Below are 12,566 nucleotides of genomic sequence, written 5' to 3' on the forward strand. Positions count from 1 at the left end.
AAGCATTTTACACCGATTGATAAAAATACTCTACTGCGTTTGGTAAGGTAAAAAATTTGCTGATAACAAAAATAAGATTACTGATGGGAAAAAGATTTCAATGGCTTCAAAAAAAAATGTATTCCGTTTTTAACTTTTTTCTTATACCTTTTCGTTTTATAAGGTTTTTTTAATCGTTAACTTTGGTTTTTTTAAAAAACAAGTTATATTGTCAAGTTAAATCTCAAAAAAAAAAAAAGGTAACATTTAAAGATTATTTCTTAACAAGTTTCAATCATTCACAAATCATTTTCAGGGTAATTTTATCTTTCGGTCTAAAAACCCTAAATAGTTATGCATTTTAGGGTTTTAAATAAGTGGATTTTATACATTAGTATAGTTAGTAAGAAAGTACTATTTCAAACTATTTGTTTAAGAAATTGTATATATATGCATAAAGCAGTATACAGAAAAAATGTTAAATGTTAGTTTTAGTGTGAATTATTTAAAGTAGTCTGAAAATGGGGTTAGAGTTGAGTAGTTCACCTCAGTTTTATTTTGAATGTCAGGATTAAAGATTGGCTTAAAGTTAATCTTAATCCTAATTTAATTCTAATACAAAGTCCCTAATTTTACTATGACAACTTCAAATGATTGTAACCTAACTTTACATTTTATATTCATCAAATTTGTAGATAAGGACCCATTTGAAGCATTTTAAAAGTTAGTTTAAGTATAATGCAATGCTAAACTTGAAATAATTTAAAATATGGTAGTTGAAAGTAGGTTTTTCCCACCCGTAGTGAAAACCCTCTTTTATCATAAACTCATTAATTGTGCCTTAGTTAATCAACTTTTTATGAGTTAGTTGATATTTGAAATCTTTTGTTTTGCTTTCTGGGTTTAATAAATATAAAACCTGTGTTATATGCTGCTGAAGATTAAATATTTTAAATCTCCACAAATGCATAGTTTCTCACTAAATTGTGTCCAATCCCTAGCTTTAAAAATGATAGCATACCATGTCTAGAATCTCACCCAATTAAACACTTAAGTTTGAGTAAAATTTTCTGAATTTTAGGCTGCCACTATGATTGAAATATTGAATTTTAAATTTCTTTTTTGATGTGTTCTTAAAGTATTAACAGTTTGCATAAATTATAAATTTTAAAGATTTTAGGTTTTATTTTTAAAATGTAAAGGAATGGAAATGATTTGGAAGAAATGGAAAAAATTTTTTATTGCAGAATTACCGTGGTGTGACGTAAGAAAGTCCTAGTTTTCGATATCTCAATTTATAAGAGTGAATTAATACTAAAAAATAATGAATTTGAATTCTTGCTTTTTGATAATATTGTAGAAAAATGAATAAATTTTCAGTTTTACCCTATTTTAGGCATGAATACATTCAAAAAAGTCTTAATTTAAGCTGTAATATAGTTCGAGGTGATGACAAAAAGAAAGTACTATAATTTTGTTTGGAATAAAAGAAAGTCCTAATAAGTAAAAAAGAAAGTCCTAATGTTTACTATTATATATTTCTTGAAGATTAAAATGACTAATACACTATAGACATTTATTTTTTTGACAGAGATTTATTAATTCTACACATAATATAAAATTAAAAATTCCTTTCCATTATTCTACATATAACTTTACTTATTTTTAGACTTTTTAGCTGCTTTTTCTTGTTTTTCTTTTAAATTTTCTAGCTGAATTCGCTTTCTTTCCTGTTTCTCAAACTCTTTTTCAGCTTTTTTCCTCTTTCCTTCTTGCTTTTTCTCAATTCTCTGTCTTTCTGATTCTTCTTTAGCTCTCTTTTTTTCCTCTAAACTAGCTATATATTGGTCAGATGTAATGACTGATGAAACTCTTGTTGCTTGTTTTGGTACTTTAACTCTGAAATTCTTCTGGACTAACAAGTATTGAATCGAAAACATTGTCATTTGCTTGCAAAGGTCCTTGAACTGGCACTAAAGCTGTCGCATAAATTTCAATGGTTGATTCTGGTTGCGTTAAGTTCTCATTACTTACTGGAATTTCCTCTAATGGGGTTTCTAGAACTATGTTCTTTTCTCGAGTTGTGGGATCAACACCCTCTATTTGTCCATTTTCTTCTGCCAGTAATAAAATAAGGCTTCTTGTTCTATTGCACCTGTCCAATACATAAGATTACGATGGGCTCTAAAAGATTTTAATTGCTCATCTGTCATATCAGTTTCTAAATCATTTTTGACCTTATCAATTGGACTTAACAGTTCAGCTATAACCAGAGTTTCAGTGGATTCTTTAGGATCCCTTTGAATTTCATTTTCTTGTACACTTAACTGGACTTTTGTAAGATCAAAATTTTCTAGTAAAAAAGGACACAAACCACAGCATTTAAATCCATTTGGTATTAAAGTTGGATTTTCCTGTGTTTTTGCAATTGCAGTCTGGAGCAGGGGTGCAAATGTCCTTTTTGGTAGAGCAACTCCAAGGTTTTGCATTCTCCATTCTGTGACTATGTCGGTCCAAATATCTTTTGCAACATGAAAGTAAACTCGGTCCAATGGTTGTGCAAAATGGGTGCAATTAGGTGGCAAACAAATGATTGCAATACCATTTTCTCTGCAAAACTGTCCCAAATCTAAGGTCAAATGTGATTTGTGGCCATCTAAAAAAAGAATTATTGGCAATAGGACACTATTTTTCCTTAAAATCTCAATAAAAGGTCCAGATATATAATCATAAAATGTTTGGGACATCTGGTAACCTTTGGCTGATTTACCCATAACCCAATCTTTAGGAAAGTCAGCTGCAATTTCTGGTGGAATTTGCCGTTCATAGGGATACAAAACCAAAGGTGGTGCAAATAAATTACTTGCATTTACTGTTATCATAACTCAGAAATTTTCTTTATCACTATTTGCAGTGATGTTATACAATCGTTTATTTTTTTGTCCAATTGCATTTTTAATAGATGGACACAGATCAAAAGATGATTCATCAAGGTTCCAAATTCGATTACGATCCTCAAACACAGACAATAAATCATTTTTATCCATATACTCTGTTATTTTTTGGAACCACGTTTTAATATCTTGTAAGGAAACAAGTATTCTTTGTTTTGGAAGTGTCTGAGCCTTTCGAATTGAAAGTGTTGAATGTCTCTTGAAAAAATTGCTTGCCCAACGAGTGCCAATTTACTTTTTGGTCAAGATTCATTTTATGTGCTAAAATAGATACACCCTTAAAAAGAAGTTTCTTAAAAAGAAGTTTCTCTGACTGGCATACCAACATTGGCCATATCAATTAGCTAATTTTTAATTTTAACCTCTATGTTTTTATCAAAAATTGTTGGACGCCCTACTTGACTCTTTGCTAGACCTTATGTTCGTTGAACAAAGGGTTGTCTTAGGTATTTTATAAAATTTGGATGCTGCATATATTGTCATAGTCTTCTTTTTTATTTTATCCAATGCTTCATCCATATCCTGTTGTGAATATGGTTTATAAGATCTTTTTGGGCCTAAAACAAAAAATTAAATTATTTTTGTAAAGCTAGGACTTTCTTTTGTATACGGTAAAAAAGAGGAAAAAACAAAGTCAACTTTTTCGTAAAAATATTAGTTTTTACGTGTAAATCGATCGTTTTTACATGCAAATTCCAAACTTACCACGTTCATGAGCCATCATTGATCAAAATAGTTTTTTAACAACAAAATCTTTACAATAAAAAACCTAAATCTTCACCATACAATTTTTGATGCAATGTTCAAAATGGCATTAACTTATATTGAATATTTACATCTCAGTAGAACAAATACTCTGATAGGCCGAATTCTCAACCAATCCAGTCAATTTTTTTATGGAAAGTTTCTTCAAAAACATTTAGTTAAAATAACAAAAAGTGTTTTCTCAAAATAATTATTTTATAATATACAAAATTTATCATTTGTTACATTAGGACTTTCTTACAGCATAGGACTTTGTTAGGTCACACCACGGTAGGTTTTTTCAGAAAAATATTGAAAGTTGTAAGACTTTATAGGATTTTGTGGACTTTTTTACTTTATATACAAAAGTTATCTCTTAAAGTTTTATCAAAATTTGAGATGGTGCATGCAAGACCTAGAAATTTTAATGAAACAACCCAAAACTTAAAAAGTTTAAATATAATTTATCATATGAATATTGTAAGAAATTTTTGTGTTGGTTCTATTAATAAAATATATATATAACACCTAAAATATATAAAACTTTAATCAACACACTCTCAATTATTTAAAGATGTTGCTTCGAATTCAAACTCGAGATGGTGTGAAAAGAATAGAGATGGGCATATCTGATATGGTATCTTGTCTCTATAAAAAGGTATTTTAATTACATTTTGTTTAATTTAAAAAAATAGTCGTCAGTTGTGCAATTTTTATTGATTATAATATTTGATGATTATAATTTTACAGGTAATTGTTTCATTAGTTTTAACATTTTAGTTTCATAATAATTTTTTTAATAATTGTTTTTTAAGGTTAGTGAGTGTCTTAGTTTGCAACCAAATGGATGGTTGCTTTATAAAGATAGAGCTTATACAGATGAAATTGCACGAAATGCCAAAAAAACTTTACGGATGCTTCATTTGCAGTATTTGTTTTTCTTATTTGTTTTTGTTTATTTTTTTTTTAAATTCAGTTGTTGCTTTTTAAGAAAATAGAAGAAAAAACTTAATAACCATAAAATTACAGAAGAAAAAAAAAGAATGACCTAAAAAAAAAATAGAATGACCTAAAAAAAAAAAAAGAAATAGAAAAAGAAAGAAGTAAAAGAGTGTCAAGATAAATTTATTTTTCAACAAAATAAGTTTTCTCTTGTTTTAACTTTATCTGAAACGAATTTGACAGCATCATTGTTAAGCATCTGTGAAACAATTCTATATAATTTAATTTCAAGTAACACCCCTCAGGTGTATACCTGATTTATTTAAGCCAAGTATATTATTTTTATGTAGGTCTTTTTTGCATAGCTGAAGAATAATTCTTTTGAAAAATAGAAAAATTAAAGTTACAAACTGTAAAACTTATATAAGTCAGATGAGTTTTTTTTTCAATCAATTTTAGGTACAAATATTTAGCTTTTCACATCCCTAAGGTTTGGAATCTTAGTCATAGTATAATGATTTATTTTTTAAATACCTAATTACAAATTGCAATCTTTGTAAATATTTTTAGGCATGGAGATATGCTATATCTTCAAGAAAATGACAAAGAAAAAAATGAGGAAACCTCAATCCATGATCAGGAAAGTAATGCAGTTGAAGATGAAATAGATGTACTCTTGTCACATGAATCTGGATTGATTCAGCGGAAGAAAGATCCTCAACTGTATGATTTTATTCTCTGATCTTTTGGAGTGCTAATTTTTATCATCTAGCTCTACCCTTTTCTTTTCTTTTTGTAGGTGTAAACATAACAACCTAGGAAAGTGTCTGAACTGTTCCCCTCTAGAGGTTTGTTTTTAGCAGGGTTTTTGACTAAGATTGGAGAGTTGTCTAATAGATTTATTAAATTTAGTTAATTAAAAAAAATACAAGCATGTACTTGTGATTGGGTTTTGCTAATAATCATTATTTTTTATTTTTATAATTATTGTTATGGATTCTAATTAATTCCCCAAATAATCTTTCTAGCCGTATGATGAAGATTATTTAAAAAGTTTAAAACCTCCTGCAAAACATTTATCATTTCATGCCTATTTAAAAAAGTTGAAGAGTGGAGCAAGCAGGTGACTAAAATTTTTTTTGTATAAATACTTTGCATATTTATGTAGTTTTATGTCACATGAATGTCCTATAAATAGTGTCTTACAGTCATAAACAACTTGAGAGCTAATGTTAAAACATGTTAGAATCTTCAGACAACCTGTACATTTTGTACAAATGTTAAAAAATGAGACTCAAAATCTCAAAACTTTTGATAAACTGGTTAATAAAGTTTTGCATTTTTCTACAAATACAAACATACATTTGTAAATAAAACACTGTTGCTGAATTTATCTTAATGAAAAACTAAAATTTCTCATTCATCAGCCAAAGAAATCAATAAAGTTTGGTGATGTGTGTGTATACACAGTATGTTGAGAGAGATTATTTGATTATTGAGAGAAATTATTGACAAGTAGCATCAACTGAGATTATTGTTTAGAAATTGTTTCTAAAATAATTTCAGTTCAATTAGAAATAATTTTTCTTCTTATTCAACCATTTGGCAACCAGAAAACCAGAAAAATGCTGGACAATATGAAAGGGTTTAAAATGTAGCATCTAAAAAGAATTTACTTCTATGTTAATTTTTAAGGTCCCTGCCCTGTATGTATGTATGTATGTATGTATGTATGTATGTATGTATGTATGTATGTATGTATGTATGTATGTATGTATGTATGTATGTATGTATGTATGTATGTATGTATGTATGTAGGTTACCATTGTTTTAATTGTTTATTTAATAGGGGAAAATTTGTAAATATGGAAGATTTAAATTGTAAAATTAAGCCTGGTTGTCCAGAACATTCTCCTTGGCCAAAAGGAATTTGCACTAAATGCCAACCGAGTGCAGTGATGCTCAGTAGACAAGTATTTGCTATTAATTATTTTTATTTTTAATAAATTTATTTTTTTAAACCATGACTAAATAAATAAGAAATAAATTAGTTATTATATACTCATTTTACTGCATTAAATTGAGCTTGAAATTCTATTGTTGTTTCATCTGTTGTTGACTGATGACTGTTGTCATCTGTTGTTGACTGTTGACTTATTAGCAGATATATTATGGTTTTTTTAGGTATTTTTTATTTTATTTTTTTTTAGAAATATAGGCATGTTGATAATATAATGTTTGAAAATCCCATGATAATGGATCGTTTCCTAAATTATTGGAGAAGCACTGGATCCCAGGTTTTTAAATTATTGTAAATTAAAAATTATCTTGCAGAGCTGGCACTAAAAGAGCTGATAGTTGTTTTACCATATTTATGATTATACTTTAAATGTTAAGTTTTATTTTATCAAGTTTGTTACATTTTATCTAAAAAGATAAATTAAAACATACTTTTGATAGTTTTTTGATTAAAATTATAACTTGTTGTCTCAGAGGATAGGCTATCTCTATGGAAAGTATGAAAAACATGAAAATGTACCATTAGGCATACGTGCCACTGTTGCAGCCATTTATGAGCCCCCTCAGGTAAGTTTTTTAATCATATACAGTAATATTTCTAAGATATTATTTCCTAGTTTATTAATAAAAAAATATTTAAATTCAGTATTTTAAGTTTAAATCTTAAATTAAAAGATGATTTAAAAGATAACTTTCTATATTTATTTTTCTATCTTTATTTATTTATTTTTCTTTATTTATTTATATTAACAATTACTATTATCAATTAATAGTGATTAAATTCATAATATGTTGCAAGAATTAAAAAGATTCTTAAAAAAAGCCTTAAAAAGATTCATTCTTGCATCACTATGTGACTTTAATCACTATTTACTTGAATAGGAGAACACTAAAGATCGCATTCAACTCTTGGAAGATACACATGAGGAAGCTGTGGAAGTATTAGCATCATATATGGGGCTTAGAAGAGTATGTTAAGACATTTTTGAAACTTATTGAAAGTTTTTAATCCTTCATTAGTGCACCTTATCTCTTTTAGTTGTCTTGATAGTTCTTTTTTAAAGTAACCAATTTTTCCTGTCTAAGTTTTATCGTCTAAGTTTTAATTTGCTTGCAAAAAGTTAAACTAAATTATTATTTTTGACTTAAAATTGGCAGTTAATAATATAATTTTCATTTGTTTTTCTATTTGCATTTTTTTTTTTAGCCTGCTATAAGACAAAAAATGAACACTTCATACATCTTTTTTATGGTATTTAAAAACTAGTTTTTATTTTGTAAAAACAAATTTCTTTTTTCAGGTTGGCTGGATATTTACTGATTTAGTACCAGATAAATTAAATTCTGGATTGGTGAAACATTTAAGGCATAGCAAAAGTCACTTCTTGAGTGCTCAAGAATGTATTACAGCTGCATACTTCCAAAATAAGTACCCAAATCCCTGTAGAGATTCCTCTTCTGGGAAGTTTGGTTCTAAGTTTGTTACAGTTTCAGTGTCAGGTTTATTTCTTTATAATTCTTTAGCTTGATTGTTAAGCATGACAAGATTCTCTAGGATGACAAGATTTAGTAGCATGACAAAGTTCTTTAAAACGAAGAGGTTGTTTAGCATCACGTATAGAATTCTTATTGTATAGTTGCTGAAGTTTGTTTTTTAAAGGCCACGAAGATAAACATATTCATTATGACGGTTGGCAAGTGTCAAACCAATGCATGGCTCTTGTACGAGATAACTGCTTAGTTCCTACAATAGATGATCCAGCCTTAGGTTATATTAAAGAATCATCTAGCGAGCAATACGTTCCAGATGTATTTTATAAGGTTTTTTTTATGTCTTTTTATAATGCAATCTTTTTATGTCCCATTATTTGTCTTAAATGGTTCATTATTTTCCATCTTTTAAATTGACTTTTAAATTGAGAAATATTACATATTTTAGGAGAAAGATGTCTATGGTAATGAAGTAACTTGTATTGGAAGGCCAATGCCAATGGAATATTTTTTAATTGAGGTTTAGATTTTATTTAAGCTCAATAAGAATATTTTTTGCTATCATTTTTATTGTTCGGCGCCGGATACTTTGCTATTATTTTTATTGTTCGGCGTCGGATACTTTTATCGTTTATTGTCTCTTTCATTGTTATCTCAGGTTCCAGCTGCTTTTCCTATAGAGCCTCTATACACTTTTGTTGGGTGTAGTGATTTACCATTTCCAATTGAAAACAGATCACAGATAGGAGAAGTTCAGGTTTGTTAGGTTCGCTGTTTCTTTTCGTTTTTATCTGCTCGAAAAGAAAAGCTTAAAGAACGTTTTTTTTTTTTTTTTTAATTCATTTTTTTTTTTTTTTTAATTTCAAATGTAAAGGAGAAAGCTAATTTAACAGGTTGTTTGTTTGTTTTTTTTCTAGAGTTTTGATACGTTTTCCCAGTATGTTCAGAAGATATCAACCGGAAAATTAATGGATGGTTTTTTAGATTTTCACTTCTTATTATACATGTTTACCAACGACATGCTCCCCATGAGGGTATATTTTATTTAAACTCTTCTAACATTTTGCTTTCTTGTTACAGATAAAATGTTACAGATAAAATGTTACAGATAAAATGTTAGAATAATTTCGTGTTATGATGATGAGTAGATTTTTGTTTTAGCGTGTGCTTAATGACATATGCAAAGCCCTCAAGTCGCGCAACGAAAATTTGTTGCTAAATTATTTAGAAAAAGAGGAATGGAGAACAGTTGAGCAGCTTATTCGAACAGTTCACGGTAGTTCTACTGTTAAATAAGATTTAAGGAAAAAAAATAATTTTTTTATTGGAAATGAAACTTCAATGAAACCGTTTTGAGTTTCTCATACTCCGTTCTTTATCTTGCTATTAATTCATTTTTGTCTCTTATTTCACCAAAATTTTGTCTTATTTCACTAACATTTGTTCTCTTATTTCGCCAAAATATTAGCTTCTTTTTTTATTTTAGTACCTTCATCTTCATTTGGAAGTGTTGGTAACGTTGATAGGAGAGGTTCTGTTGAGATGATGGACACTGACTCCGTAGATGTTACGGGGTGGACCTGCAGGCATTGTACTTTTATTAACTTACCTTCGGATGACTCTTGCGATATGTGCTCTTTACCGAATTCTTAAAATAATAATAAACATTTTCTTGCGTAGTTCTTGAAGTTCGAAAATGTCATTGTAGAAGAACTTTAAGTGTTTGTGAACCCAACTTATGATGATAATAAATTAAAGCCCGTATTAATTTATTATAATATTTTATTTATGATTAGCTGTAAGTTTTGTGTAAATTGTTTTTTGTTTTTTTTTTGCATAAATTATCGTTTCAAGATAACCTTGGTTTTTATATATAAATATATATATAGAGTTATAGATGTCTTTGTGTCGTAAAAATAAAATGCAAAATAAATTACGTAAGGATCCCGCTATTTAGGCAACCACAGGAAGCCACGTGAAACACTTTTGGAAAAACATTTGCTCCTCTTGAATGATTAGAAAGGGCATAAAGAAAACCAATTTGAGTGCTTATTTTAACAATTCTAAATTATATTTTATGGAATAATATAATTATAAAAAGGTTGGAATCAGTAAAACTACGAAATTTAATTAGTATATTTTAAGCTCAAAATGTTTTCAACCTTCGATTTTTCGATTCATTTAAATTGCTTTATACAAAATATTTAATTTATCTAAATAAATTCTTATTAACAATGTTAAATTAGGTTTTAAATCTGGTTTAGGTGTCTCATTTTCGTTGGACCTTAGTAGCCAGTGCATTCAATACAAACGGTCAAGCACATTTTCTTTTAAGACTAAATTTTTAGGGGTTTGTGTATAGTTTATTTGACAATTACTCGAAGTTTCTGTTTCAGTTTAATGTCTTTTTCTACTAGGTGAAATAAAAATCTATTAAGAGACAAACACAGGGTGACATTCTAAAGTTCATCTGTTGAATACACCATTAGATTGTTTACAGTATTTAGGATAGGAGTCATCATATCTATGAGATCTACTTGAGCAGTTTTCGTAACAAAGAAAAATTAAATCTAACATCCGGAAGATTTTCTCATGAGAGTGATGCCATTTCTTGTTGGAAATGCTTTATCAGCCACTCAAAAGAAACCCTTTGCAAATAGTTTCGCTCTAATAAATACGCCAAAAGCAATCGAACATTATTAAACCTCGGTTGATTTGGATCACTAAAGTTTAAACAATAGATTCCATTCATTGAAGGTATTTCGCCTTCGATAGAATCGTTTTGTAAAGTTGACGTTAACCGATGCAAAAGTTTACCATCTTTGTTAACAAGAACTAATATTTTGGCAACATAGTTTGTGCTTGTGCCGTTTGAATCGTCAAACGAAATTTCAATTTCGCCAAAAAACCATAAGTTATACGAAAGGTTTACTTCAGACTCTAAATTGTAAGGGTCGTTATCTTCTTCCTCATCGTCTGCTTCATCTGTTTCTTCTTCTTCTTCGTTTTCTTCCAAAATATCTGATGGGTTGTTAATATGATGCACTAGGTTTTCAATAACTTTTGGAAATTCAGATTTACGTCGTCTCTTTAATGTTGAATTTACGAACAAAATCGCTGGGTTTTTTAGGGCATCCAAGCTAAAACGTCGTCTTTCTTTTGGCTCAGTGCATTCTTTGATAGGAGAGCTGGGAACTTTTTTTGCCATGTAATGTTTATTTTGATGTTGCTTAAATCAAAAAGATTAACTGGTACAAGTAAATATAAATTTTCTTCTTGTTAAAAGGCACAAAAATGCATTTAATAATTTCTTGTAGTTGAAGTCTTCACTATGTTATTTTTGTATCACAACGATTTTACGAAAAAGGTATCTCGAATGTAGTTCAATTTTCTCATTCACTGTATTTATGTAGTTCTTGATTCCAATGTCTTCCGGCAATTTCAATTCTTACATTTTAATCCAATATCATCGATGTTTTCTGTTACAAATCTAAAGAAAACAACTTCGCTATTTAAATAATGGTCATTGTCATAGATATCAGTATTATGATCTTTGTCATTATAATGATCATCATCTTGATCATTACGTGACCTTCACCGTCATCATTTTCATCGTCATTGTGATCACTTTTAACTTTTAACTTTATTTTTAAACTTATTTTAACTTAGTTTAAAGTTGTCTGCTTGTTCATTACATTTATTTATTTTAATGAGTAAAAAAGAGGAAATAGAGTTTGAATACTGAAAAAAACGAAATTCTAACACGATCTACTAGAATCAAGAAAAAATTAAAATAGGTTTATTTTTTAAAAAGAGAGTATATGCAAAGTTGGTTGATTTGCACATCAACTTCTAAAAGTAGGTGTGGAGCTAATTTATGCAAACTATTACTGAGTTGTAATGCGCATAACTTTTATCCGACTTTTTTCATACATTTTTTCTTCATCAGTCATTTTCGCTTTACAGAAGTTTGGTTTTTTACTACTAAGTTATCAGGTGGCTGGCATTTTATTCCAAATACATTAAATAAACAATAAAAAAAAATTATTAAAAGACAGATTTTTTTTTTGGTAATATTTTCGCGTTTATTCAAATCAAACGTGTGCCAAACAAATATTAAGTGAATGGCAGTGAACTTTAATTTCTTTTAACAAAGTCGCGTTGTTGCAGCGCGTTAAAGTTTTTTTCTTTTACTTTTATCTTTTATAGATTCATGACGTTTATCACCGGAGTGACTTCCTTTCCGTCGCATGAAAAATTTAATTTATTTCATTTGTCTTAAAACCTTCATTTATTAAAACAATTAGTAGTTATATAAGTTAATTACCATATAGATAATTATGTCCGAATATTGTTATAATCGCGGAAATGCAACAATCCTCATACTTCCATCTTACAATCTACTTATCTTAATGTAATGCAAACGAGATTAAATAA

General features: G+C 28.5%; 1 protein-coding gene and 1 pseudogene across 2 annotated transcripts; one reads left to right on the forward strand and one right to left on the reverse strand.

The window, feature by feature from the left end:
• Positions 1-14: 14 nt before the first annotated feature.
• LOC149878255 (nuclear protein localization protein 4 homolog) lies at positions 15-9,982 on the forward strand. 2 transcript variants are annotated; one of them, XR_016447550.1, is made up of 17 exons: positions 15-118; positions 4,252-4,335; positions 4,493-4,605; positions 5,190-5,342; positions 5,419-5,467; positions 5,648-5,742; positions 6,469-6,592; positions 6,830-6,916; positions 7,113-7,205; positions 7,521-7,607; positions 7,940-8,138; positions 8,299-8,459; positions 8,578-8,649; positions 8,788-8,895; positions 9,047-9,163; positions 9,291-9,405; positions 9,616-9,982. XR_016447550.1 is itself a non-coding variant. In XM_090072681.1 (17 exons), the coding sequence occupies exons 1-17, from the start codon at positions 101-103 to the stop codon at positions 9,780-9,782; spliced, it is 1,833 nt and encodes a 610-aa protein (XP_089928807.1). In that variant the 5' UTR covers positions 15-100; the 3' UTR covers positions 9,783-9,982. The 2 variants fall into 2 exon arrangements, 1 of the variants encoding a protein (XP_089928807.1); XM_090072681.1 differs by having other exon boundaries at positions 8,788-8,886.
• Positions 1,556-2,545, reverse strand: LOC149878256 (uncharacterized; annotated as a pseudogene).
• Positions 9,983-12,566: the final 2,584 nt, after the last annotated feature.

The sequence above is a fragment of the Hydra viridissima genome, unplaced genomic scaffold, assembly GCF_058129835.1.
Source record: "Hydra viridissima isolate aposymbiotic clone 2 unplaced genomic scaffold, HvirCarnegie_v1 scaffold_15, whole genome shotgun sequence".
Lineage (NCBI taxonomy): Eukaryota > Metazoa > Cnidaria > Hydrozoa > Anthoathecata > Hydridae > Hydra > Hydra viridissima.